Raw genomic sequence first — 27,891 nt, 5'->3', positions numbered from 1 at the left:
GTGTCGCCCACCAAGAGGCTGGTCTTTTTCTGAAACGCTTGCACTTGGAATTTCTGTCCTTTAAGACCCAAGACTGTGTGTGTCGGCTGCCACCGCACGTCCCCGACAGCTCGCACAGTGAGTGCCGGGCTGTCCAGCCTGGGCAGCGGCTGCGGGTCACCTCCCCAGGAGGACCCGCCCCCAAAGCTGCTTTATCTTAAATGGAGCCTGGGAAGTACACCCACACCTTGGGCTGCAGCCCCACATGAGAGTGGACCCTGGGGGGCGTCTGGGAGGTGTCAGGCGGTCAGTAAAGCACTGCGGGGGGAGAGGGACTTCCTGCCCTGCAGGGATGGGGCCTGGGCCCCTGAGCTTGCCCCAGCTGCGTGGCCAGCCAGGCCGGTCTCTCCTTCCCTTAGGGACCTGGAGCCCTGGGGTAGGGGCAGCAGGGGCAGGGCCAGGCCCGGGGCTCAGCAGCACGATGGGCTGGCCAACCCCAAGTGCGGTCACGGGAGAGCCACGCCCACTCCCGGCTACCTCCCCAGCACCCCCTGGGGACCTTCCTCATTGCCCTGCACAGCAGCTCCGCAGTCCTGGCGACACTGTCCCAGGACACTGGTCGTCGTCACACAGCCTGAGTAGGACAGAGTCAAGGGTGAGCTTGGCCAGGGCTGGAGACGGCGCCCGCTCAGCTGGCTGCTTCCTGGGGTCTACAGGCATCTGCTGGAGGCAGGGGCTGCACACCGACGGCCGTGCGCCCACCTCTGGACGGGTCTGAGGTGTCCACCTCTTGCTCTGGGCTGAGGAGGGGGTCACCTCAGCGAGGCTGGAAGACGCGCCACTGAGGAGCACAGGCTTGATTTAGAAAGCTTCAGAGCCCCCTGACGCTAAGCTGGGAGGCTGCAATGTGGGAACAGCGTGATGGGGTGTCTGGAGGGAAGAGAGGGCCCTGGCCACAGTCCTAGGCGGAGGGGGGCTGACAAAGAGACACGGAGACTGAGGAACACCCAGAGCCTTTACTGTGCCCCTGGGCACGGGGTGAGTCAGGGTTCCCGCCAACCCCTGGCCCACACCCTCAGCAAGGTCTCTGCCCTGGTCGCTGGTGCCACCGACACGCAGCCCGCTGGCTCCCTTCCCTGGGGGTGGGGCCCCGGGCCTGCTCCGCCCCTGAAGCCACCCCGGGGGGACAGTGGTGGCCATCCCTCCAGCTCGGCCAGGGCAGGCGGCCAGGCGGTCTCCCCGCTCAGACGTCCGCGCCTGGGGCCTCGGGGCTGCTGTCCTTGCTCCGGAAGTGGTCCCTGCTCCGCTTCCTGCTGCTGTGGAAGCCCACCGCCTCCCCTGGCAGGGCGCTGGCCCCAGACCCCGCGAGGGCCTCCCCCTCGGGTGCACCCACCTCCTGCAGGCGCCCCCGGGGTCTGCTCCACTCCTCGGCCTCCGGGCTCCCGGGCCTGGCCAGGTGGGCCAGCTCCACGGGGCCCTCGCCCCCCGCCGCCCCCAGGATCCCGCGGGGGCTCCCACCCGGCTCCCCTGCCTTCCTCGGGACCCTCCTCTTCTCAAGCCGGGCCTCGCCGGTTCGGACCGGTTTGGAGAAGATGAGCCGGCCCTCCCCACAGCTAGAGGGGTCCTGGTTGAAGGAGGGCACGTAGCCGCTGGGGGCGGCCAGGCTCTGGGGGCCCAGGAAGGCCAGGGCGGCGGCCCGGTTGCTCTGTTTGCTGGCCTCAGCCACACCCTCCAGGCTGTACTTGGTCCAGCGCTCGGGGTGGGCCACGTAGTCAGGAACGGGGGGCACCCTCAGGGGAGCGGGATTCTGAGTGGCCCTGCTCGGGCCCCCGGCTGGAGGCCGGCTGGAGAGTGTCAGCGGCTGCCGGAAGCCCCCACTGTCGCCAGGGCCGGCTGGGGCCGCAGAGGGCGGAGCCCGCCTGGCTGCCCGCTCCAGGCCGCCGAAGATGTCGTGGCTGCGCTGGGAGAAGGTGGGGCTCGTGCCTCTCAGGTGGAAGGGCTGCACCGCCGCTGTGGCGAAGCTCCTGGGGGGCGAGGGGGGCGAGGGGGGCTCATCGGGGCCCGAATCCCCCGGGGCCTCCCCGGGCAGCCCCCCTGGAGACAGAGCTTCCACTTCAGCATCGTCGAGCAGGCTGAGGTCGGAGTCCGAGTCGCTGAGGCAGACGGGGTCAGGAGACAGAGCGGCACCCCCGGAGCCAACCGAGTGCTGGCCGTCCCCTGCCTCAGCCATGCGTCCCCCAGCCACGCTGCACCTGCACCAAAGCAGCCCAGGGAGTCGGTCACTGGAGACAACACAAGCTCAGAACAAGTCCCTCCTGCAGACCCACCACCCCGGGGAAGGGTCAGCAGCAAGAGCTGTGTCCAAGGAGGAGCGGCCAGGTCCCCCGCCCCGAAAGCCCTCCTCTTACCTCCCTGGCTGCTGGGTGCCTGTGCTGGACGGCTGGTGGGCCGAGCGCTGGAGAAGGTTCTTGGTCGCAACGGCCCCCGCCAGGCACGGCTCTGCTCAGTGGCTCAGTGGCTGGCTGAGGGCAGGGAGGGAGAGGCAGCCCTCAGACCAGACGGCAGACATGCAGGAGTGGAGCCGCCACCCCGGGAGTGGGCCTGGGTTTACAGAGCCCCTGACACAGCCAGGCCCAGGAGCTGGTCCTTCTGACGTGTCACCTCATTCAATCCTCTCCAGCCAGTCTGACTAAAGCCACTAGGAGGCCTGCTGCAGGGGGGGCGGGGGCTTGAACCCAGGGCCGAGAGCGACCTCTGCTCTGCACGCCTTCTCTCAGCCAGGCACGCTGCGTGGCAGGCAGCGGGTACTCCACAAAGGCCGGGGCGCCTGCCTGCTCCGTGGGGAGGAGGTGTGCTCCTGACCGCCGTGAGATGCCCTGGAGCTCCAGACGAGTCTGCAGACACATCCTTGGCATCTGCGGGTCAAGCGCTCAGGAAGCCAGAGCGGCCTTGCTCCGCAGAGGCCAGCCCCACAGCTCCTGGGGCATTTATCCTATGCGCCTCCGCACACCCCTCACTTTCCCAGCTGAGCAGAGAAGTGCTGCCAGCACCTGGTTAGTGTTCCAGTGTCACCAGGCACCCTGAAGCTTGTCTCCAGGCTCAGAGGACAGCCCAGTCTCACCCTCCGCACAGCCATCCGTCCACCAACTCCCTCTTCCCACCAAGCCTCCCTGGCCCAGGGTGACCCCTTGCTCGTGCACCCACCGAGGACCAGGCCAGGCAGACCTGCAGTGTCTCTGAGTGCCCGGCACCAGGTCAAACACAGGCAAGATCTCCATTCCTCTGGGCCTCGCGTGACTCCCAAAATGAAGGCACAACTCCAGGAAAGGGGACACGAAGTAAACGCCAATGGTGTCTGTTTTAGAGCTGGCAGGACCGGAGCGGGGAAGGAGTTGCCCGTCATACAGTACGTTGCAGGCAAAGCTGGAGTTCAAACCGGACTCCGGCTTCCTAAATTTGCAACCCCGTCCCCTGGAATCGCGGGAACGCCCGTGGTGAGTGGGACACGCCGCGGGGAAACGGGGATCTCGCCCCAAGACAGGGAATGCGGGGCCTGCATCTCTGAGTTCTCTGAGAACTTCCCAAGCTCAGCGCAGGGCAGAACTGAGTACAGGCTGAGGGCCTGGGGGGCTCGGAAGCGGGGTTTTCTCAGGGCCGGAATCCGGGCAGGCCAGGTCCCAGAGAACACTGGCTTCTTTGCCGGTTGTCTCGCTCCCCTGGGAGGCGGACCCTTGACTTTCTCCACTCCACGCGCCCAGGGCCTCGGCCCGTGCCCAACAGGTTCTCCGTGTCGGGGGCTTAAGTTCTGGGGCCAACTCGGGTGGATGGGCCAAGGGTCCGGGCCTCACGAGGGCCTCCCTGCTCGGCGCAGCAGACTGCGGACAGCAGACTCCCGAAACCCGACAGCCCACCAGCGCCGTAGTCCCCACCACAAACCTACCGGCTCACCGCGGCCTGGCTGCCTCCATCTTGCACCGCGCTCGGCCCTCTGGGAAACTGAGTCCTCTGCCGGCCGAGGGCCGCGGCTTCCGCGCCTGAAGAACTACATTTCCCACAAATCACTGGGCCGCTATTCCCGAGGCCTATCGGGAGTGTGGCCTCTGCGCATTCGCTGTCTTCCCTCCCGGAAACGGCGCTCTCTCGCGAAGAGACCGGAATTGACTAAGGCCAGGAGGGAGGCTGGGAGGCCGAACTACGACTCCCAGGATGCCCGAGGGCTAACGGCCAGCGCCGCGTTCCCGGGGCCGCAGCGCCGCTTGCCGGAAACCGCGAGGACCGGAAGTGCATCGACGCGTGCGGCGCTGTTCCCGGGCACTTCCGGTCCTGGCCTAGAGCGGCCGGCCACGCCCTCGTGGGTCCCGGGAGCCGGGCAGCGGGGCGTGCCGACCTCCCAACTGTCGGGGCCCGCCGTAGGGCAGCCCTCCTGGGAGAGGCGGCCTTACCTATTCCTGCCGATGGTCGATGGCCTGGCTGGTTATTTCTGCCCGGAAGCGCAGGGCAGATCCCAGTCTCCCCTGGACTGGCCGCACGTACCTCGGCCCGGAGCCCAGGCGGCCGGCGCCCTTTCCCTGCTGGCGCCTCGCCTGCTGGACGGCCAGAGCGCGCTCCCTCGCCCAGGGCTGCAGCCCTGGAATCCAGGGTTCAGGCCATGCTGCGGCCTAGCCCAGGGACCCAGAGAGGAAACAGGGCCCGTTCTGATCATCCCTAACGCCACCCCCATGCAGGGCCTCGCCAGGAACGCGGAGTCCAGGCCACAGAAGGCAGCTAGTTCACACCGCAGCTAGCAGGGGTGACACCCAGGCCTCGGCCAGGATGTTCCCAGGGCTTCGCAGCACAGGGAGAAGTAAAAAGGAGCTGGTTCCTTGGGCCATCCAGTTTTCCCAACCCACCAGCACCCCCCTGGACTGTGGAAGGGCAGGCCCGCTGAGGCCCTGTGACCCCCAATGCAGGGCTGGGGTTAGTTTCCAAAATCAGCCCCCCAAGGAGGCCCCAGGGAGCCCTTGACGTATGAATCCCAGCCAGGGACTTGTCTCAAGAGGTCAAGTTAATGTACGTGCAGGGGGGTACCTGCATGCAGCTAATGGTGACATCACCCAGCATTCCCGCTGGGGGCAGCAGCCTACCCCAAGAGGTGGCTGGGCCTCAGTCCACGGTGGTGGGCCAGGTAGGCTCCCCCAGGTAGTGGCTGAGGCCTTGCCCTCCAGCCCCTGCAAGATGTGGGCACCCAGCCCCATGACAGGACGTCTGCAAGCAGCTAGGTCAGAGAAGAGCCCCTCAGACCTTGGGAGGGAGCAGTGTGTCCATCCTCCTGGGCTGGCCCTCAGGAGGGCGGGGAGTCTTGCAGGGGCCCCACATCCTGTACCACATTCTTGGGCCGCCTGCCTGCCCCGCACAGACCCTGCTGGGCAGTGGTGCACAAGGAATGGGGGTGGAGGCTGCTCCAGGTGGCACAAGGCCCAACAAAGGGGCACTCCCTCTGCGGAGTCCTTCTGGGCGCCCCACAGACACCCACCAACAGGGTCGGCAGCACAGCCTGGGCCCAGCGAGGTCCAAAGAGCTGAGCACCGCCTGCGCCAGGCTCCTCGGGCTGCCCCTGGGTCTCAGACACCATGGGCACAGGAAGGGGCCGGACATCGTGGTAGCATGCCTGATTTTTCCTTCTTTATTGAATGACTTTCAGGATGTAATTACAATCAAAGGTGACGCGTTAGAAAGGAGAGGTGCGTTGAAGGCATAAGGCTGCTCGTGGACCCGGCTCTAGAGACAGGTGGCCGGAAAGGAACAAGGATTAAAAAAGGCTGAGCGTGTGCCACCCGTGGGGACAGGTGGGTAGGAGGGTGCAGCTTGGCCGGACGGCCCTTCGTGGCCCCGAGGAGAGGCCCGGCTGAGCAAGCAGAACCCCCGAGCAGCCCCAAAAGCAGAGGGGGCCCCTGCCCTGCAGTCCCCAAGGCCACTCACATGCCACCTACAGGTGACATCAGCCCCGAAAGCAACAGGGAACTTCAGGACAAGAACAAAACCTCAAAAGTGAAAAGGCTGATAAGTGTAGCAGTGATACCAGGAGGTTATATACACAGGTGGTGACGGCCCCTTCTCAGAAGTGTCCGGGTCGCTCAGCGGCCCTCCCTGCGGCCTCGGCCTCAGTACACCGAGCTGCTCCGGATGCCACAGCAAAGCACCATGCTCAGGATCATCTCGAAGATCTGGGAGAAGGGGGTGGGGCGGACAGGTGGGTCAGCGCCCGGAGACCCGCGGGGGGACCCTGGCAGATGCCCGGCCCGCCCCACTCACCATGATCACAGCCACCACGATGGCGGCGATGCCGATGAGGTACAGCTTCCCCGAGAAGAGCTCGTCGATCTTCCCGTGGCAGTCCTCCTGCGGGGGCGGCCAGACGGCGTTCAGAGGTGCCCGTCCTCAGCCCCCGGCGAGGCCGTGGCCCAGGGTCATTGCAGCAGGAGCACAGAGGGGCACAGCCCTGCCCCCCAGGACCCCTCGGCAGAGGCGTGAACAGGGCCTAGTCTCTGCCAGCTTTTACCACAAACACGGAAATGGCGAGTGTGCCGTGTGCGCCCTCTTGCACTCAAGAGATTGGGAAGCACCACCGCGACGGGGCTGACCCGGGAGGTCAGGGCGCCTCCATGCCAGGTTCAGAGGGCTCCCCCATCGGGAGCCTGGGCCAGAGACTCGCCTCCCCGTGGGCCGGCCGGCAGCAAAAATTTGGCCTCGGCCCCCAGGCAGAGCAGCCCCAACTCCAGCCACAGCACTGCCCAGTATGGCCGTGTCCTTGCCCTTGCCAGCGAGAGCCCCGAGAGGGCCAGCCACCGCCCAGGACCCACCAGGGGTGGCAGCCAAATGGGGGAGCAGGCAGGCCCCGCCCCACCCTGGGAGGCCCCACCCATCACCACACACCTTTAGCAAGTTACTGATGACGTTGCCGCTCGAGGGACACAGGCTGTTCTTGAACACAGAGGTGGTCACTGTGGTCAGCGCGTTGGAGCCACAGCAGTTAAGCTGCAGAGATGGAGGGCGCCCGCCGTCAGCCCTGGACACGTGGCCCACAGGCTACAGAGGCCCCAGGAGCTGCGCCGGCCAGGCGTGGGGGCGGGGAGCTGGGCGGGTCCCCTCCAGGGGGAGAACGGAGCCCCGGGGGCCCACTCCACCCCCTCCTCCCACTTAGCTGTGCTGCGCAGAGACCCCTGCACCCCATCTGCCTTGGCTCATCTAGTTCCCACCAGGGACTCCTAGGTCCCTCAGAATCTCCCCAGGTTCCAATGCCCCTCCCGCTCCTGGCTGAGGTCTCACTGAGAGGACAAAACCCCAGGCCCCTGGACGCCCTCCCTGGCCCCTGCCTCTCCCCTGGTCCGCTGGCCCCCCCGGATGCCCTCCCCGGCCCCCGCCTCTCTCCTGGTCCGCCGGCCCCTCTGGACACCCTCCCCGGTCCCCGCCTCTCCCCCAGTCCCCCGGCCCCTCTGGATGCCCTCCCCGGTCCCCGCCTCTCCCCCAGTCCCCCGGCCCCTCTGGACGCCCTCCCCGGCCCCCATGGACGCCCTCCCCACCTCCCCCCGGCCCCCCCATACCGTCTCGTGGAAGGTCTTCACCACAGCCTTCGCATTGTTGGCGTCGTCGTCCATTATGGCCTGCTGCAAGGCCTGGTCGTAGAACTGCTTCACGTCCTTGGCGATCTGGGGAGGGAGGCGGTCACAGCACAGCAGGACTGCCCCCCCGAGACGTGCCCTCACCTGGCTCTCCCGGAGGGTATCACTCCCAGGGCAGACCTGCCTGCCACTGAGCCCTAGAGAAGGTGACCCTGCCTTCCACTCGGTCGCCATGCTGCCTCTTCCAGAAAGCCCTCTGTGGGCTTCCTACCAGGAAGAGCCCTCCCAAAGCACCCTGCAGTCCGACCCCTCCCCCGCAGCCCGAGCCCCTTCCCCCTCCCCACCAGCAGCCCCCCTGCCCCTCCCCACGGACGCTGCCTCACCTGGTCCTTGTTGACAAAACCCCAGATGCCGGCGGCCACTTCACAGGCGAAGAGGATCACCAGGCAGGTGAAGAACTGAAAAGGGGAGGGGACGGCGGAGAGGGCAGGTCAGAGCTGGCCAGAGAGGGCCCGGGCCTTCCTGAGGCCCCAGTGACCGGCCGGCATGAGCGGGGTGGCCGATGGTATCCACCCACCCAGGACCCGACGGGATGAGAGGCGTGGGGCCGAGAAGCAGAATCTAGGACTCGGCCCGGCAGCGAGATGCCAATGTTCTCATCAACCCCGAAGGACCAGGCTCCACAGGATGGGGTGGGTGTGGGAGGGGAGGACATGGTTGCTTCTGGGCGGGTCGGAAAGGGCAGGGAGGCAAAGCCCACGGGAAGGGTGTCGCCGTGGTGTGCCTGGGCTCGCCCACCGGAGACACAGGCACAGCCTCCTGCAGCCCACGTCTCCCAGACGCCAGGCCCTGGGCAGCACAGCCAGGCCTCCACTTCCCTTCGGTGGGTGACATGCCTAGGGGCACCTGAGGCTGGCTCTGGGACTGGGACTCACTCCCTATTATATCTGTGGCTTTTTTTAAGGAAGAAAGAGAAAACGCAACTTTGGAACTCAGTAAGAACTAGACAAAGAACTAGACGTAACGGCAGTCCACCTCGGAGGGATTTGAGACCCCAATGGGGAAACCGGAGAGCTGGCATTCTGGGGGAGGTCTGCAGGGTCAGACTGGCCAGGGCAGGCACCAGGCTCCACGTCGGGGACTGAAGGCGTTCTGTCTCCACCGGAGCTCCCGGTTCTGCCCCCGGTTCTGCCCCCGGCCGGCCCCGCAGCCCTCACCCTCAGCCTGGCCCCGGCCCAGGGCCTTACCGTCCCCAGCAAGCACTGGGACTCCTGGATGGCTCCGTAGCAGCCCAGGAACCCGACAAACATCATCACAGCACCCACGGCAATGAGGATGTAGATGCCTGCAGGGGAGAGACGGCTGCCCTCAGCGCCCTGACACCCCAAAGAGGCAGGACAGATGCCCCCGGAAGCCCTCCTCCCCGGCTGCGTACACACACCCCACTGCCCAGGCCTCCGGAGGGGCCACGAGGCGCTGACGCCCGCCCTGCTGGGAAGACAGCAGATGCCCGGAGGCTTGGAGAGGAGCTGCAAGGGCTTGGCAGCCCGGCGGGGCCGTGTGGGCCCCTCTCCAGGCCTCAGTTTCCTCCTCTGTGACATGGGTGGAGACCGGCGTTGCCGAGGCCAGGACCGAACGGCCCGTGGTGAGTGTTCAGAGAACTCAGTGCGACGCCACAACCCGGACGCTCTCTGGTTCCCGCAGTCTCCGGGATTTGGGGGCATCGTGGAGGACCACCCCCATCTTGGCATAAAGGACCCAGCTACTGGCCCGTGGGGTGGGGTGGAGGTGAGCCCAGGGGTCTGGCGACTCCACTTCACTTGTGCCCTCTCAGACGGGGGCTCGAGTCCGGCTGCTCTGCTCAGAGGAGGGGGCTCTACCCGGCTTCTGAGGCCCTGACCCCGGGGGCTGGAGCCTGCTGGACGCAGAGTCCTGGCGGCTGGGACAGCTCAAGGATGGTACACGGGGTCAGTCTGCCCCCCTGGCCTGCCCAGCACCCACTGCTGGTCATGCGGCCCTTCTCTGCGTCCACAGTTCACCCAGGCGGGGCCCGTGCCCCTTGAAACGCAGACCACGTCTCTCCAAGGACCTCCCACAACCCTAGTCCTACCAGCAGACCTGGGCCCACCCCCCAGTCACCATGGTTACGCGGCGGGCAGGCAGCCCAAGCCCCCTGCACAGTGCTAGGACAATGGGTCCCAGGGCTCCGGTGCCAAGGGCCTGTCGCCCCTGCCTGGCCAGGCTTTGGAGAAGGAGCTTGGGGGCCAGGACCCACTGCTGGGCTCAGAAAACGCCCGGGGCCTCCCCTCTGGACAGACGGAGCCTCCCGCCAGGCATGCCCTCGGGGGCTCCTCACTCGGGCACAGCACCCTTGAGCCAGGTGTCCTCTGCTCAGGTCCTGAGACCCCCATCCCCACATCACTACCTGAGGTTCAGCGAGATGGCATAGGGCGCCAGGGAGGGGCACCTTGGCGTTCCGGGCTCTGGAGGGTCCTGCGAGAGGCTGGGAGACCCAGAGGCGGTACCTGACCCCCCCCCCCCAGGCCCAGCCCCAAGCCCCCCACGGTGCCGGGTTTCCACCTAGAGCCCTCGGCCTGGTTCTGGCCAGTGAGGTCCGGGACCCCCCTGGGCCCTGCAGCATTGCCTGGGGTGCTAAGCCAGCCCAGCTCACCCTCCCCCGCTGCCTGGCACTGGACAGACAGCTCTTGTCAGGGCCCACGTCTGCTCCCCCAGCTCCCTGGCAGGCCCAGTCTGCATCAGAGCCAGCAAGAGGCTCCGGAAGGCCGGCCCTGGGTGGGCAGGAACTCTGTGGCCAGAGGGGCTCTGAGAGGCCCCTGCCCATGGGGACACAGCAGAAGGTCCAGGGCCTGGCACCCAGCCTGCCGGGTGGCCCCGCAGCTAACACTGCTTCCCCAAGGGCAGGATTCTCCAGAGCCAGGAGAAGCCAGGGTCAGGCCCCAGGTGACGTGCGGCCCCCAGTGAGTGGACCGGGGGGACATCTGCTCCAACACCAGCCTTGCCCTCGAGGAGCCTCTCCCGTGGGACCCCTTCCCCGCCAGAGCCTGAGCACAGCCCCGCCACCTCCATTCTCCCGCCAAGGTCCCCCCAGACGTCTGCGCGCCGGCCGGGACTGTGTCCCTAACCCAAGCCCGCAGCCCGTTGCCGCTCTTGCCCCATCCTGGCCTGAAGCAGGGGACCTTTCAGCTCCTCTCCTGCCTCCTGGGCCGGACGCTGGGCTGACAGCAGGAGCTGCCCCAGCCACGAGGCTGGCGGCCCCGGCCCCAGCAATTTGGGAGGGACCCCTTCCCAGACTGCTCGCTCTGGGGCCGGTTCAACTCTGCCACCGGCAGAGCCCACGCCCACTGCACCCAAGGTCCCAGAGAGGGGGACGGAGAGATGGCAGCAGCCCTTCCCACATTGGGACAGAAGGCCCGGCCACAGGCTGGCTCAGACCCCTGCGGAGGCTCTGAGAGGCAAAGGAGAGGCCTGGGAGGAGCCCCGCAGGAGAGAAACACCCCTCGAGGGCCCAGAGGACACTCCTGCGTCCTCAGACTCGAGGGCCCAGAGGACACTCCCGCGTCCTCAGACTCGAGGGCCCAGAGGACACTCCCGCGTCCTCAGACATGTGGGCCCCACTGACTGCCTTGCTTCTGAGGGGGCCTGGTGCGTGTGTGGGGGCGCCGGGTCACGGACCCCTTGTGCCCTCTCGGGAGGCAGACTCACCCTCTGCTCCTGAGACTCAAACCTGTGAGGGGCCCCACTGCACCAACTCCAGAGGGGACCCTCAAGGCCCCCAGGCTGACATAACCCCACCTGCTCTCTGGCTCCGTCTCACCCTCTGGCCGGAAGAGCCCTTCCTGGCTGGCCTCCTCCCTGCCCCAGCAAGAAGCCAGCCCCGCTGAGCTGGCTCAGCCCCTGCTTCCTCCTAGAAGCCCTCCTTGGAAGCCCTCCCCGACAGCCTGTCTGAGGCCTTACTGAGCTTATGATCACACACCCCAGTGGCCCGTTCCTGCCAGCCCCCAGCCCAGAGCTAGTCGGGGTCCTCAGCCCGTCCTCTGCCACTTACCTACGTAGAAGGTGTTGGGTGCAGGCCTGTCTCCGAGCTCCAGGTAGAGGAGGTTGGTGGTCTGAGGGTCATGGCGAAGCCACAGGGCCACGCCTAGGATCACACCTCCAGCCAGCTGCGGAAAGAGCAGGGCATGGTGTCACTCGTGGCCCGGAGCCCCGCAGTGGTGAGCGTGAATCCACCACACCACACACACACACACACAGAGGAGGGTGCCGAACCCTCCTGTCCGCTGGGTCTGCGTGAAGGGCTTCCCTCCAGGCAGGACTCACTAGCCCCTGGGGTCTGGGCTGCTGCTGGTTCCAAATGTCTGATTTGCTGCCTTGGTTGTCAAGATGCCCCGGGGGACCTGGGCATGGGGGACCATGTGGCTGGTCCCCAACCCTCCCGCCAGCACCACTGGAGTGAGACTCCCAGACAGGTTACCAGATAAGATGCAGGACACCGGCTTAATCTGCATTCAGACAGACAACAAGCACTTCTTGGAGGAGGGGGTGGGCACTCGATGCCCCGGGGGCCCTGGTGTGGATGGCAGAGGCTGCTGGGGCCGGTGGCAGCCGGGAAGCCACAGGGCCGGGGCTTTGTGGGTAACTCCCTGCCATCACGGAGACGGCAAACTGCCGGGAGAGCAAGGGAGCCCGCGGTGCCTGCCAGAGAGACCGCAAGGCGGAGACTGTGCTGAGCGGCGGCAGGAGAGGGGGCTCCGCTCAGAGCCTGGCACGGGGGGCGCGGGCTTCCGACTGACTCAAGCCCTGCAAGCATGGTGGCTCAGGGCTAGGTGGGTCTGTCCTTGAGGGTGAGCCCAGACCGGGCCCAGCAGGCCCACGCCTGAGCATCTGACCCACCCAGGCAAGCTGGCCCCCGCACCCCAGCCTCCTCCCTGGGCTGCTCCCCGAGGCAGTAACTGTCCCCGGAGCTACAAGCACCCGCTCCTACACAGACCGTCAGCTACATGTCCAATGAGGAAGAGAAACTGAAAAGCGGACCCCAAGAAGACCACCTGGCTGGCCCAGTGCCTGTCCCCAAGGCCCTGGCCAGGGAGCGCGGCCCCGAGACAGGCTCAGTAGAGCGTGTGAGACTCGAAGCCCCAGCACCAGGGGCTGCCCCACGGAAAGCCCCAAGCATCTCCAGGGATCTCCAGGCAGGTGACGCTAGGGCGCTGATGGGGGACGGGGAGGCCAGGAGCCCCGCGGCCCCAGCCCAGGCCCTCCTACGCTGGGCTCCGTGGACGATGAGGCTGGTGGGAACCGCTGGCGACCGGCAGCAGCCGGGCTGACCCCGAAGGTGGTGCTGTCGACACCGCCCCCCCTCGAGGGCGGGACGGCACCCTCTCTGACCCCCTCTTCCAAACGTTCAACTAGGGACTCCACTCCCCACACCCAGGGCAACACACTTGCTCTCCCCCTTCCCAGAGCACATGCAGCGGGACCGACAGGGTCCCTCCGGGGCCCCTGGGCCCCCCCTGCACACCACTGGAAGGGCAGTGCCGAACTCCCCGCGTCCCGTGGCTGCTTCTGGTGTCTGTCACACCCACAAGCGGGTGGGAGGGCCCGGGGAAGGGGAAGGGGAAGGGGGAGGGGGAGGATGGGGATGGGGCAGGTAGGCTCCAGAGAGAGTCCCGCTCCTCTGGCTGCCGTCTGCAGCTCCTGGGCAGGCATCTGCAGCTCCTGGGCAGGCGGGCAGCGGTGGTGAGGCTGAGGGTTGCCGTGGTAACTCTGGCTAGAAACCGCCACTTATTCTGTTTTGAAACTGTGGTCCAGAGACCGCTTTGTGAGACGTTCCAGGACGGAGGGGGTGGGGCAGGGGGAGCCCTGTCCTGGGCCTCCTTTGCAGTCACAGAGGCCTGGCCCCAAGCCCTGACTCAGCCTCAGTAGCCCCGTCGGTAAGGAGAGCTGAGCGTGGAGTGCACCTCCCGCCCCCCTGGCTGGGCTGGGACCGCTCCCATCTTCCCCATGCAGCCCCTCACCCCAGAAGCCAAGGGGACAAGCCCATCTAGGGCACTTGGTCCTAACAAATGCTGTGAGGGTAATGCTTATCCCAGCACCCAGATGCTAACCGTGGGGTGGCAGGCAAAGTCCCCATCTCTCCTGTCTCGGGAAGGGCTTTCCACTGCAGACCCCAGGATGGGCAGGGGGCAGGGGCAGAGGGGGGACAGCAGCCTCCAGACTCCCCTGTGGCCCCAGCCCACCTCCTGAGGGTGAACAGGGAAGGCAGTCCCGCCTCCAGGCAGGGGAGAGCCTGGCGCTTAAGTGTACCCTCCTCAGCTGGTCCTCAGTCATTCCAGGGCCCGCACAGACCCGCTGGGGTGGGCCTGGATGAAGGCAATGGTGGCAGTGGCCACTCCCAGTTTCGGGGGCTGGGATGGGCATTCACCTAAGGTCACCTACAGAGGAAGGGGAAAGGCAGCACTGCGAATCCTCCCCGAATCCCCCCACCCAGGCCATGAGAAAAGGCAGAGGGTGGGGTGGACCCGTGCCTCTGCAGGGAGGGGGTGCCCAGGGCAGGGCAGGGGTCCCAGAAGCGGCAAACGTCTGAAAGAAGCCTGCTCTTGAAAAGAGAACCCACGGACTGGGGCTTGCAAATGGCTAACAAAGGACCCGTATCCAAAATCTATAAAGAACTTGCAATACTCTAATGACAAGAAAACAAACAACCGATTTTTAAAAAACGGGCAAAAGAAAAAAAAATTGGACACTTCACCAAAGAAGAAATGTGCACAGCAAATAAACGCATGGAAAGACGCAGAGTCATTGGTCGCAGGGAGATGCAAATTAAACCACAGTGAGACACCCCCAAGCACCTATGGGATGGGCTGAAGTGAGGAGACCCCCAGGCGAGGGTGGGGAGCAGCGGGGACACAGGACGAGGACCCCACCTCCCCTCCACCCGCCACGCGCCCAGCCCCTGCACCCCCAGTACTGCCCCAGGGGGTGGAAGCTCGTGCCCACACAAACGTGCTAGCAGCTTTCCTGGTAACACCCCCAAACCGGGGACAACCCGGTGCCCTTCAAGCGGTGAGTGGGTGGATGCCCACCAGCGGGGGAAGGGAAGAAACTCCTGGAACTCCTGACACAACCACCAGGGTGAATCTCCAGATACCCCCGCCGTCCCAGACCAAGAGGAAAACCACCACCTTCCGATTCCGTCCACATAAAAAGTACAGGAAATGCCGATCACGGGCACAGACGACAGGCCGGCGGGTGGCCTGGGATGGGGAGGAGGGATCCCAAGGCCCCGGGGACACCTCTGCGGGTGACGGATACATTCACTCTCCTGGTGGGCCACCCTCTAGGTCTCACAGGTGCCTCCTGACGTCAAAACCTACCACGTTGTACGTTTTAAACGTGCAGTTGACGCTATGTCAAACAAAGCTGTTTGAAAAACCCCACACACCCAAATCCCCGTCCACTGAACTTCTAAGCAGCAAAGCCTTTAGGGGTAAATGTTTCTTCTGGTCCCAAAGGATCCAGCCTGCTGTCTTCATGCCAACCGTCCGCCAAGGTGAGGACCCCCAGGCTTCTAGCTGCCAACAGCATCTGGAAACGCTGAAGTCTTGTCCACAAGACTGAGGTTTTAGGGTCAAAAAAGGGACTGGATAAACGAAGGAACACTTATGCCCGCTACAAAACGGAGTCCAGACTTAATGGAGAGCACTTAGTCCTCACACTGGGTGGGAATCAGAATGTGGCAGCCAAGGGCCCTCAGAGCCTCTGGCTACTGGGTCATCTCAGGGCCGTCTCGGCACCTTTGTGCCTCCAATATCCTTGTGTGTATGATGAGGAACTAAAAGTACACAAGCTGAAAAGATGTGGTACATATATACAATGGAGCATTACTCAGCCATAAAAAGGAACGAAATTGGGTCATTTGCAGAGACGTGGATGGATCTAGAGACTGTCATACAGAGTGAAGTAAGTCCGAAAAAAAAAATCAAATATCGTATAATAACACATATATGTGGAACCTAGAAAAATGGTACAGATGAAAGGGTTTGCATGGCAGAAATAGAGACACAGACGTAGAGAACAAACGTATGGACACCAAGTAGGGGAAGCGGCAGGGGGTGGGGGATGGTACGTATGGACACCAAGGGGGGAAAGTGGCAGGGGGTGGGGGATGGTGGGATGAATCTGGAGATTGGGATTGACATGTATACACTGATGTGTATAAAACAGATAACTAATAAGAACCTGCTGTATAAAAAATAAAATTCAAAAAATAAAAATAAAAGTACACAAGCTGACCTACGCAGGGCGCTCAGATGATGCCACTGTGCGCAGCGTTCGACAGCGCGGTGGTTACCGTGAGACCCTCAGCAGTTTCCAGGCAGGCTGCTCAGTGGCAGAGTCTGACACATCTCCACTCTCCCCCTCCCCCTCTCCTGCTAGCTGGCCTGGCGGAAGGGCCGCTGCCACCTGCTCCTGCATCCTGAGATGCTCCCGCGTCCTGAGATGCTCCTGCGTCCTGAGATGCTCCTGCTTGGGTGGGGCTGGCGAGCGGCTCAGGAAGGAGCCCCTAACCTGTTGGGATTACTGAAGGGTTCCACACCAGGGGACGGCACGGACTGTCTGTAATTCTATGAAAGATGCAGTTTCTGTTTCTTTCTTCCTCCTTTCTGAGAATTAATAAATAATAGCGTCAACTAAAAGGGGGGGGAAGGGGGCTGCCAAGTACACTGGGTTCCTGCCCGGCCTGTCTGCATTTCCAAGAAGCAGCTGAAAGGGCGTAGGAGTGGGTGCTGCCCGGGCAGGCCTGGGGCAACCTTCCCCCCGCCCGCCCCGCGCCCCGGCTCCTGCCAGGCCCTGGGTGGGAGCTGAGCTGGGATCTGTCTTCCATCCCTCCCCACCCACATGTGCTGGCCCAGTGGTCACCCCAAGTCCTGCCCACGTATTCCAGGAGTGACAGGGACACCCACGCATCAACGTGCTCCCTTACTTAGCAGCTCTGACGCTCTCAGAGACAGATGATAGAAGGGGCAGCTCCGTCGTGACCCGGGAAGGGCCTTGGCTCTGAGCCGCTCTGCTCCCTAACCCGCCACGGCAAGGGGTACACACTCTTGCTGGGAAGGTGTGCCACGAGGTGCCCAAGCAGCTCGGCAACCAGGAGGTCCTGGGGGCCTGGAGACCCTCCCCAGGAGGGCAGTGAAGGCCACAGGCAGGAAACGCCCTTGCAGACACCGGGATAAGTCAGAGGAAAGAGATGCAGCAAAGACCCTTTGAGGATGGGATGTGGAGGGTCAGTGGGGGCAAAGGGCACCACCCTTGGGCTGGGCGGGGACCTGGGTCCCTGGAGGCTGACCCTCCATCTCCACCCACCATGAGAACAGGGTGACGCGGGGCCCAACTCAGCCTTCCCGGGGGGGTGGGAAGCGACCCTACGGCCCTGTTGTGCCCTCCGGGAACACAGCCACCCAGCTCAAGGCGGGAAGGAAGTACAGAGAGAGGAGCAGGGACCCTCGCCTCAGCCAGGAAGCGGAAACTACCCTCCAGGCCCCTCGACGTCAGGAAGCCGCCTGGACTGGCCTCTAAGAATAGCCACAGGGGCGGAAGAGGACTCTGGCCCTCCTGGGCCCCGCCAGCTGCGGGATGCAGGAGCCCCTTGTCGCCAGGAGGGGAGTGCAGGCCCCCGAGGACACCCTGCCACCTCTCTGGGCACAGCGGAGTGCGCCTTGGGAACCCGCAGGGCCCGCCTGCTTCCTGGGCCCGTCCCCGAGCCTACCTACCACCCACTGCAGGCGGGGAGGCCGGGAAGCGGCCTGCTCCCCGGCCCTACACCCACCCCACTGGCTGAAAGGGCCCCTCCTGTGGGATGTCCCTGTGTCCCCTCAGCCCCTGCAGCGAGGGGCGTGTGGACACAGACGTCCCAGCCACCTGCCGGCAAAGGGCACTCGAGGGGCTGCAGCGGGGCGCACACATCAGACAAGGAGGATCTGGGTAGGCTGGGGAAACACTGGGCGGAAGACAGGAGGTGGGTGGGCCCAGGCAGGGGCCAGAGGTGAGTGGAGGGGCCCCGGGGCAGGCCGGGTTCTCTGGCCGCCACGTGCTCCCCGCACAACCCCAGGCACAGCCCCCCACCCTTAGCGATGCCCTGGCCCCTGCCTGGAGCCGTGCAGGCCGCAAACCACAGTGGTTGAAGGACTGGCCCTGGTTTCCAGTCTGCCTCCACCACTTCCTCGTGTGGGCACTCGGGACCTCGGTCTCCTTATCGCTCCAGTGGGCCAGCTGGAGGCAAAGGGCATGGCTCCAGCCCAGTGCCCGCCTGGCACAGGGGAGCGGGACTTCGTGTGCGTCCGAGCCGTTATCTCGGGGACAGAGGGGAAGACTGTCCGTCCAGCAGGCGGGTGGGATGGGGAGCAGAGAGGGCCTGGCCCGTGTGAGACGAGACTCCCCGTGAGCTCCGGGGGCGGGCAGGACTGCTCAGGGTGCTTCCCAAACCCGCCGAGCACCCCCGAGACCAATGCCATCAAGCTCTGGGGCTCAGGCCTCCCAGCACCTGGGGCTGGAGACCAGGAAGGCGGGCGGCCCGAGGCCCTCCCTTCTGTTCCCCTGCAGCCCCGGGGTCATGGCCTGACCTCCACATCCCCGCCAGGAGCCGGCTGCTGGGTACCAGACTCAACGCCCAGCTGCAGGTGACGCGACAGGTAAGGCGGGTTACAGGGCGCCGTTAGACATTCCCCGAGGGAGAGTTATGACCCAGGCCGGCCTGCGTGTGGGAGTTGGAACAGAAGACTCCCGTGTGACGGCTCGGGATGCCAGGGGGCCGCCCAGCCCCCCACTCCGCACGGTCCCAGTGTCCCGTCCTTCACCTTCTCCACAATCATCCTGTTACCCCAGTAATTGCGGGCAGGGGGAGCACTAACCTTCCAAAGTTAGAAGGGGCGTGGCTTCAAAGAAGGGGGCAAGGGGGCTGCCCGCTCCCCGGGCCTCTGTGGCGTTCGGACCCCCATGACCGGGCTCTCGACCACCCTGCCTCAGCGCCCTCCCCCACCACGCACCGAGCGCCAGCGCTAAGGTGCCTCCCTGCCCGCCGAGCCCCGCAGCCCTCGAGCCCAGGGAGGGCGGCTACGCACCAACAGGCACCCCTGCGACCACGCGCTGCTGGCCGGCCAGCGAAGGGAGACCTACGGCCAGCTGATCGGCCAACCCTGGGGCCAGGACCCCTGCCCGCCTGTGGGGATTCCCCCAGCACCTGGGGGCCCACCTAGAGCCCCAGGTGGTCTTGCGTGAAGCAGTACTTAGGCCGGTACAAAGTGTGGGGGCGGGGGAGGGGCACCGAGGTCCAGAGGCGGGTCACACCACACCTGCCGGACACCTGGAAAGGGCCGATTCGAAGTGAGCTTGGTGCTCCACGCAGCGTGAGGAGTCCCGGCACGGGGCCGTGCTGCCTCCAAGGCGAAACCCCCAGCCCTGGCTGCGGGCCCGGCCTGCGTCTCGGGGGGCGGGCAGAGCCAGGGTCCCCGCATTTCTCCCCCACCCCTACCTGGGGCCCTCTCCAAAACGCTGCACAAGTGCAAAGGTGGCGTCTGCCCCTCCCACGGGTGTCCGGACTCTACACCTTATTGATTTTCATGGCTCTTCCCTGTCATGGGATTTCAGGCGCTGAAATGAAGGCGGGGGGTGGGGTAGATTATATGCGAGGGGGGCGCTTTGGGGGGCCCATCTCCCTGTCTGGACTTGGAAGCAGTATGAGTTAGGGATTGGGGTGAACTCAATTTCTGGAGGCACACTGAGCTGGGGGTGGGGGTGGGGGAGGGAACCCCACAGGGTGGGCACCGCATGGGCACTGGAGCAGAGCCGGCCAGGGTCCCAGGCTCCCCGCCTCTGGCTGCAGCTCTGCACCCCGTAATGCCCAGACACTCTCCCTGGGGCCAGCCCGTCCTGGGCACAGACCACAGATTTCCTCTTCTCAGCAAGCCCTGGCCCAACGGCCGTTTCCCCAGAGCATGGCAGCCAGATGCCCGGGGGCACCAGGGGAGCTCACCTGCCCTCCCACTGAAACCAGGAACAGGAAATCCCTGCCCCCAGCCAGAGCCCGCCTGGGTCACATCCCCTCTCCGAGAAGGAAGGCGACAGCACCACTAAGTGACAGGCAGCCATGTGCTGTCCGGAAGCAAGAATTTAAAGCCAGTTAGCAGGGCTTCCCATCAGCCCCACTCCCAGCCAGGTCTGGCCGAACGGCCCCTGCTACCTCTGGAAGGAAGCCCTGACTGCATCCGGCTGGAGGAGCCGCCAGTCCCGGGGGGGCCACTGCTGCTGCCCCTGCAGAGGAGAGGCTGTGATCACACCCATTTCACAGATGAGGCGAGCAGGGCTCACACGGGGCGTGCGCCCGCCCCACGTCGCCCCAGGTCGCCCACTCAAGTGGGGTGAGCAGGGGAGCAGGGGCAGGCGCCTCTGCTCATCCTGAGCTGCTCCAGCAGCAGGGCCGAGCCCCAGTCACCTCGCCAGGAAGCTCCCGGGCCCACCCCACCCGCGGGAATTCCGTGCCCTTGGGGGAGCATCTGCACAGTCTCCCCAGCTCGGGCCGGGCCGCTGCTCTTCCTGCCATGTCCCCACCTCACACCTCCGGGCCCGCCTGGCCAGGGGCCCCCACAGCAGGCTGGGGTCAGGCGTGCTGAGTGCACACAGCCTGGGCCCCGGGGTCTGGCGCCGAGAAGTGGGACAGCAAGTGTGTGTGCTGGTGTGTGTGGGCGTGCATGGTGACCGGCTCCTTCTCAAACAGCATGCCAGCCTGCCTCTGACGCTGCCGCCCACGGGGGAAGGCTTTACTCTCTGAAATGAAACTTTAAAAAGTGCCCAGATCCAGGGACTGGCTCCTGCCCAGATCCTGGTGGCGCAGTGGTTGAGAATCCGCCCGCCAATGCAGGGGACACGGGTTCGAGCCCTGGTCCGGGAAGATCCCACGTGCTACGGAGCAACTAAGCCCGTGCGCCACAACTACTGAGCCTGTGCTCTAGAGCCTGTGAGCCACAACTACTGAGCCCGCGAGCCACAACTACTGAAGCCTGCAAGCCTAGAGCCCGTGCTTCACGACAAGAGAAGCCACTGCAATGAGAAGCCCGTGCACTGCAACCAGAGAAAGCCCGCGCACGGCAATGAAGACCCAACACAGCCAAAAAAAAAAAAAAAAAAGCCCAGATCCAAATCCAGACCCCCGTCCTCAACCTCCCGGCCCAGCTCCCACCCCCAGCGCCCCCTTACTGCACTGTGGCCAGGTGCACGGTGAGTGGGTGGGGCTGGGCACCAGGAGCCCTCCCTCACCCACTGGATCCTGCGGGGGCCTCCCAGGCGTCACTGCCTACACTGGCCAAGGAATGCGGTCTTCCCTACCAGCCACCATGCCCAACACCCACTTCCTGAACTAATCCGACAACAACCCCAGGGGAAGGACCCCCCCCCCCCCCCGCTTCAGCAGGGAGGAAGCCGAGGACCAGAGCAGCAGGGTGGAGACTCCACTGAGGTCCAAACCCCTGGCACCATGCTCTCGGCCAAGCGATGCTGGGGGAAGAGATGCACAGAGAGGCCCCCCCCGCCCCCCCCCCCGGCTCAGCGTGGCATCCCACCACAGGGGGCAGCCCAGCGTGGGTGCGTGGGGCCTTGCTGCCCCTGGAAGCAAATGCTCCTCTGGCCTGCTGGGCATGCCCAGGGAGGGAGGGAAGGGGAGAGGCCTCAGAAGCAATTCCTTAAGCCCGAACACAAAGTGGCCCAGGGTGGGGGTGGGGATGTGTCAGGCCTCCACCCCTGCTGCCTGGGAAATTACCAGAGGTACCCAGGCTGAGCTGGGGGTGGGGTGGGGGAGCCTGCCCTGGAGACCTCTCACGCTGTGCAGGTGGGAGGGACTCCCCTCGCCCCTACACTCAGTCCAAAGGCAAGAATCCACTCCTGCTAAGTCCCCTTCCTCCGCCCCCTCCCCCTCCCACCAGGGCCCTCGCAGGCTCTGCAGGTACAGACAGGCTCAGGGGCTGGCAGAGGGGTGTCCCGGTGACACCCCTTGCCAAGACCACCCCTTCAGCAAAGGCTGCCCGGCCCACCCTGGCCCATCCTGACGGCCTAACCACTCCCACCCCCAGGGCAGAGGCTGCTGGCTACAGGACCCCCACCAGTGCCCCTGCAGGGAGGATGTGACACCTCCACTCCGTGTCCAGTCCCTGCACTCCCCACCCCAAATACCTCAGTGCCCCGAGGTCCACCCTGGGACCCTTGGCCGTCCAGATGGCAAACAGATGTCCCCAGGCCCACACACTTTTCCAGGAGCCATTTTAAAAGTTTACCCTCCCAGTGTCAACTTAAGAAAGCACCCACCCGACGTTGTCCTGGTCCTCCTGACAAGGGGTGAGCAGCCTGGGGTGGCGGAGAAGCAAGAAGGGGCCAGGAGGGGGCCCGAGTCACTCTGCCCAGGGGACCGCAGGGGACGCAGGACACAGCTGTGAGAGGGGCTCCCGACAACCATTCCTGGTCCCTCCGGGCCAGAAGGAGATCTCCACCCCCTAATTCCAACACTGACAGGAAATGGAAACAAAAGCCACAGCTTCATCAGTCACAGGCCAGCAGTGAAGACTGAGGAGGAAACACAACTCAGGCCAGCAGCCCACAGACCCCAGGAGACCCTCCCGCACCCTGAGACGTCCAACCCGCGGGCTCCTCTTTCCAAAGCGGCCTCCCAAGCCCAGACCTGGACATCCACCCAGCCCCGGCACCCCTGGGGCTCGGAAACCCCAGGTCTCCAGGCTCCCTGCCTGTGCCAACTCAGAACACCCGCCCAGCCCCTTGCCCCTCACAGCCTCCACGGCGCCCCAGGGGGAGGACGGGCTGGAAGGTCAGGCTGGGTGAGGAAGGGAGGAAGATGGGGCTCCACAAGCTGGGGGCACCAGGGGGGAGGCACCCCAGCACGCGGGCCACCCGGGGCCCAGGGCGCTTCCTCTCTGCGCTTCGCCCCGGCCCGGACCCCCATACGACCCTCAGGGTGGCGACAGCAGGCAGGAGGGTGAACTGGACTGGGCCCAGGATGGGGTGGACGGTCCCCAAGACTCTGGCAGAGTGTGCGCACCCCGCCCCCCCGCCCCCGCCCCCGCCCCCGCCACCGCACTGGGCCGCCCATCTAGGGGCGGTGGCCCCGATGAGCTCATGGGGGCGGGGCGTCTGGAGCCCCGCCCTCGAGCCCCTCAGTCCCCGCGAAGCAGGGTGGTCCCAGAAACAGCGGCCAGGAGGGCTGAAGCAGTGGCCGGGTACTGGGTTCGGAGCGCGCACCCACCGCACCACCACCATCACCAACCGGGAACAGACCCCAGGTCCCCAAACGGCCCGGCCCGGCCGCGGGGCTCTGGGGTCCCGACGCGCAGAGGCCTGAAACCCGTCTTGGAGCCCCCCGCCCCACCCTCGAGGTGCACGGCGGCCCCAGACGAGCCCCACCGCTGCGACCCACCGGCCTAGGACCCCCCACCACGCGCTCGGCGCACACAGGTGGCCCTGCAACTTGGCGGCCCGGTTGCGCCCCCTTGGCAGGGCCTAGCGGGGCGCGGCCTGCCAGGCTCGGGGAGCGCCCTCCCACCCGCGGCTCCGGGCTCACCCAGAAGACGAAATTGAAGACGAAGAGCAGGTACTTGATGCACTTGGTGCAGCCCTCCACCCCCATGGCGGCGCGGGCGGCGGGCGGCCTGCGGGGCACGGGCCGGTCCTGGGCGGCGGGCGCGGGGCCTGGGCGCCTGATCGGCAGCCGGTGGCCTGGCGGGCGGCTGGGACGCGCGGACGGGGGGCAAGAAGGGCGCTGGAGGCCAGGCGGAGAAGCGCGCCTGTGTCTTTGCCACCGTTGCGCGCGCGCTTTCTGGCCGGGCGCGCGCCCCACTCCGTCACTTATAGGGCGCAGAGGCCACGCCCCCGAGGCCCCGCCCCCGACCCTGCCGCCCGAGCGCGGAGAGGCAGCAGCCGCAGCCCCCAGCCCAGCCCCCGGGGGGCGGGACGCACGTCCCTTTCCCCCTCGCTCACACACATCGGGGTGTCAGACCCGGTGCAGTCAGGACCCTGGGGCCTGGGCACAGAGTGCCAGGCGCGGCACGCGTCCCTGGGCTGCAGGCGCGCTCGGATTCCCCTAAGGGGCCGCGCCGGAGGACAGGCCTGCAGGCGGGGAAAACTGCTTCCCCTCCTTCCTCAGGCGCCTGGGACTATGGTAGCAGGCCCCGCGGAGGAGGTGATGCACGGGCGCCAGCTCTGCCGAGATAGCAGCGCGCTTGGTTCACAGCGCTCCCGGGATAGGAACCCGGTGGCGGTTGATGCGGCCCTGGCCTGAAGGTCCCGGAAGGCGAGCCTAGGCCGCCAAGCCCTTGTCCCGTGGAAGGGGGAGTCCCTGAGGGCTGTTGGAAGAGTCTGTGCTGGAAAGGTCACAGACAGGGTGTCCCCCAGGCCAGGGTTGTGTCCAAGAGGCCCAAGCCGCTTATGGAACCTCCAGGTGTTGTGTATTTCAGGCACAGCCTGGTGGCGCCAGTACCGCAGGGGGCCGGCCCCACACTCCTGCTAAGGAGGCAGAGGCGAGTCATCAAGCTTTCTCCCCAGGTGACAGCAAGGTGGCGTGCCGCTGGAGAGATGAGAGCTCTGCGTCTGCAGTAATCCTGGCACGAGTGACTACTGACCACTTGCAAGGTGGCCAGCGCCACCGCTGGGGACTGAAGTTTTCATTTTGCTCACTGTACAGTGGTTTGAATTTCAGTAGCAGTGGGCGGCCGGAGCGGTGCGGTCGTACTCATCGGGACTCTGGTAGTTTTGTAGTTTCCTTGGTGACTTATTGTAAAGTTTGTTTTGGCTTCACGCGTATGTAAGAGCCACAGGCACAAGTGTGGGGTTTGTGGGTGTCGAAGGGACGTTACAACAGAGGTACCAACTTCGGGGGTCTGCCAGATTCTTTCTGTCGAAGAGGAGGTAGAACAGGTCTTCAGTGTGAAGAATCGCTTGTCTAGGTGCCCTGGGCACCCTGCCCTCCCTTCAGCTCCCTGCTGCCCACAGTGATAGGGACATTTCCTGCCAAAGGTGTGGGCTGTCCCTTCCCTGGGCCCTCTGGGGAAAGGGGTGGGCAGAGAGCCCCCCCTCAGGGAGCGGCAAAACCACGCACCTGCGTCCTCGGCCCGCCATCCCCCAAAGTGGGTCGCGCCTGGCCAGCTTGTTCTGTTCTCTCTGCTTCAGTCCTGCATGTAGTGGGTGCCAGCCGTGTGTCAGGCCTGTTCCAGGCGCTCGCTGTGAGGAGCGGGACAGCCAGGACCCCTTCGCTTGAGGACCTTCGGCCCTGGTGAGGGTGACAGATGTCACCCCACGATGATCATGTCAGTGCTGCATCGCTGTGAGGAGCGGGACAGCCAGGACCCCTTCGCTTGAGGACCTTCGGCCCTGGTGAGGGTGACAGATGTCACCCCACGATGATCATGTCAGTGCTGCATCGCTGTGAGGAGCGGGACAGCCAGGACCCCTTCGCTTGAGGACCTTCGGCCCTGGTGAGGGTGACAGATGTCACCCCACGATGATCATGTCAGTGCTGCATCGCTGTGAGGAGCGGGACAGCCAGGACCCCTTCGCTTGAGGACCTTCGGCCCTGGTGAGGGTGACAGATGTCACCCCACGATGATCATGTCAGTGCTGCATCGCTGTGAGGAGCGGGACAGCCAGGACCCCTTCGCTTGAGGACCTTCGGCCCTGGTGAGGGTGACAGATGTCACCCCACGATGATCATGTCAGTGCTGCATCGCTGTGAGGAGCGGGACAGCCAGGACCCCTTCGCTTGAGGACCTTCGGCCCTGGTGAGGGTGACAGATGTCACCCCACGATGATCATGTCAGTGCTGCATCGCTGTGAGGAGCGGGACAGCCAGGACCCGTTCGCTTGAGGACCTTCGGCCCTGGTGAGGGTGACAGATGTCACCCCACGATGATCATGTCAGTGCTGCATCGCTGTGAGGAGCGGGACAGCCAGGACCCCTTCGCTTGAGGACCTTCGGCCCTGGTGAGGGTGACAGATGTCACCCCACGATGATCATGTCAGTGCTGCATCGCTGTGAGGAGCGGGACAGCCAGGACCCGTTCGCTTGAGGACCTTCGGCCCTGGTGAGGGTGACAGATGTCACCCCACGATGATCATGTCAGTGCTGCATCACTGTGAGGAGCGGGACAGCCAGGACCCCTTCGCTTGAGGACCTTCGGCCCTGGTGAGGGTGACAGATGTCACCCCACGATGATCATGTCAGTGCTGCATCGCTGTGAGGAGCGGGACAGCCAGGACCCCTTCGCTTGAGGACCTTCGGCCCTGGTGAGGGTGACAGATGTCACCCCACGATGATCATGTCAGTGCTGCATCGCTGTGAGGAGCGGGACAGCCAGGACCCCTTCGCTTGAGGACCTTCGGCCCTGGTGAGGGTGACAGATGTCACCCCACGATGATCATGTCAGTGCTGCAAAGGGGGGGGAGTTCTGAGGATGTGTGACAGGTGGGGGGTGGCACTCCTCCCCGTGGGTCCTGGAAGGAATCAGCCATGGAGCCAACCCTGAGGGGTGCTGGGGGGAGCTTTCCAGGCAGAGGGGTAGCTTGGAGGAGTGGAAAGGAAGCTGGTGGGGTGGGCGCAGAGGATGTGCGAAGGGCTGGACTTGAGGTCTGAGGTTGGGGCCAGCGGTGAGGTCAGGGGCCAGGGGGGCTGGCTCTTGGGCCTGAAGGTCAGAGTGGAGCTGCACTGGATTCTGGCCCCAGTGGGAGTGACTGGGGGTATTCCACAGGGGAGCCTCAGGCCTTGCCCCTGTGAGGTAGCTCGCGTGGTTATGGGGGCTGGGAATGACCTGCCGTCTGCACACTGGCGGCCCAGGAAGGCCAGTTTGGTGATGTCGTCCAGTCTGAGTCTGGAGGCCTGAGAGCCAGGGGAGCGGATGGTGTAAACCCCAGTCTAAGGGCAGGAGGAGGTGACGGGAGCTGTCCCAGCTCAAGGGGTGGGGCCAGAAAAGGGCACGTTCTCCCTCCCCTGCCTTGTGTTCTGTTCAGGCCTCGGGGACCAGATGGTGCCCTCCCACCTGCTCTCCTGCGTCCGCGATTCAATGCTGATCCCACCTGGAAACACCCCCCCAGACTCCCCCAGAAGTAATGTCCCGCCTGGGCGCCTGGGGCCGGTCGTGTTGACACAGCAGTACGTATCCCAGTGTTGGCTGGACTGCAACGCCTTCCATCCCGGCTCCAGGACGCATGGACAAGCTCCCAGAGGGGCTGTGTTAGAGAATGAGGGAGGCGAGGCAGAGCTTGCTATGCCTGGGATGGGACACCCCGTCCCTGTGCTTCCCTTGCCCTGCAGCCCTGGCTGCCCTAGGAAGGGGAGCTGATGGGGGTACAGCTGGCAGCTCGGCAGGACCAGCAGGCTTTGCTGCCCAGCTGGGTTTGGCCGGAGTCTTCCCCTCCCAGTGACTTCGGGCTGGTTCCACCGTGTCCCTGTCTGCAATGGAACATGACCACAGGCCCAGGCACGTGAGCAAGGCCTGGCCCATGGGAGGCAGGAGGCCAGGGCCTCCTTTCAGCTTGTCTGCTTGTCTGGTGGAGAGGCTTCTCTGCCCATAGCTGGTGACTCACTGCTCTCCTGGGGCACATGGTCTGTCGGGGGGGAGTCGGTGAATCACTGAACCCCGCCTCTTTGCCTTCGTTTCCTGTGGAAATAAACAAAGACCACCTAAATGAGACAAACCGGCTGTATCTGCAGAGCCTGCTACGTACAAGGGAATCAGCCGCCCTCGCTGCATTTGGCAGGAACTCGAAGGCCACCCCCAAGGGAGACAGGTTTATGTTGGAAAAAAAACAAAAAAAAGGAGGAGTTTAACATCTGAAAAATGTACTACACCATATCAATAGAATAAAGGACAGAAATTACGTGATCATCTCAACGGATGTAGGAAGAGCATCTAACAAAACCCAATATTCGGGCGTCCCTGGTGGCGCAGTGGTTGAGAGTCCGCCTGCCGATGCAGGGGACACGGGTTCGTGCCCCGGTCCGGGAGGATCCCCCATGCCGCGGAGCGGCTGGGCCCGTGAGCCATGGCCGCTGAGCCTGCGCGTCCGGAGCCTGTGCTCCACAATGGGAGAAGCCACAGCAGTGAGAGGCCCGCGTACCGCAAAAACAAACAAACAAACAAAAACAAACCCAATATTCTTTCATGGTGAAAACACTCAGCACACTCAAAATAGAAGGGAATGTCCTCCATCCAATAAGGGGCATCTACAAATACCCACAGCTGACCTCACACCT

The 27,891-nt window shown here is 64.9% G+C and overlaps 2 protein-coding genes across 5 annotated transcripts; both read right to left on the bottom strand.

Annotated features, from left to right (window-relative positions):
• Positions 1-980: 980 nt before the first annotated feature.
• TSSC4 (tumor suppressing subtransferable candidate 4) lies at positions 981-4,345 on the bottom strand. 3 transcript variants are annotated; one of them, XM_060158202.1, is made up of 4 exons: positions 3,920-4,345; positions 3,184-3,345; positions 2,388-2,501; positions 981-2,231 (listed from the first exon to the last, which is right to left on the bottom strand). In XM_060158202.1, exon 4 carries the CDS (start codon positions 2,207-2,209, stop codon positions 1,223-1,225), a length of 987 nt encoding a protein of 328 aa, XP_060014185.1. In that variant the 5' UTR covers positions 2,210-2,231; positions 2,388-2,501; positions 3,184-3,345; positions 3,920-4,345; the 3' UTR covers positions 981-1,222. The 3 variants fall into 3 exon arrangements, with proteins under 3 accessions (XP_060014185.1, XP_060014186.1, XP_060014184.1); XM_060158203.1 differs by having other exon boundaries at positions 3,205-3,345; XM_060158201.1 differs by lacking the exon at positions 3,184-3,345.
• Positions 4,346-5,618: 1,273 nt separating this feature from the next.
• CD81 (CD81 molecule) lies at positions 5,619-23,459 on the bottom strand. Of its 2 annotated transcripts, none has more exons than XM_060158204.1 (8): positions 23,209-23,459; positions 11,644-11,758; positions 8,825-8,922; positions 7,961-8,035; positions 7,560-7,664; positions 6,892-6,993; positions 6,271-6,357; positions 5,619-6,182 (listed from the first exon to the last, which is right to left on the bottom strand). In XM_060158204.1, the coding sequence occupies exons 1-8, from the start codon at positions 23,272-23,274 to the stop codon at positions 6,120-6,122; spliced, it is 711 nt and encodes a 236-aa protein (XP_060014187.1). In that variant the 5' UTR covers positions 23,275-23,459; the 3' UTR covers positions 5,619-6,119. The 2 variants fall into 2 exon arrangements, with proteins under 2 accessions (XP_060014187.1, XP_060014188.1); XM_060158205.1 differs by lacking the exon at positions 23,209-23,459 and adding an exon at positions 21,945-22,058.
• Between the last annotated feature and the right edge of the window lie 4,432 nt (positions 23,460-27,891).

The sequence above is a fragment of the Lagenorhynchus albirostris genome, chromosome 9, assembly GCF_949774975.1.
Source record: "Lagenorhynchus albirostris chromosome 9, mLagAlb1.1, whole genome shotgun sequence".
Classification (NCBI taxonomy): Eukaryota; Metazoa; Chordata; class Mammalia; order Artiodactyla; family Delphinidae; genus Lagenorhynchus; species Lagenorhynchus albirostris.
Note: the sequence above shows the minus strand (reverse complement) of the source record. Positions and strands in the feature narration are given on the sequence as shown.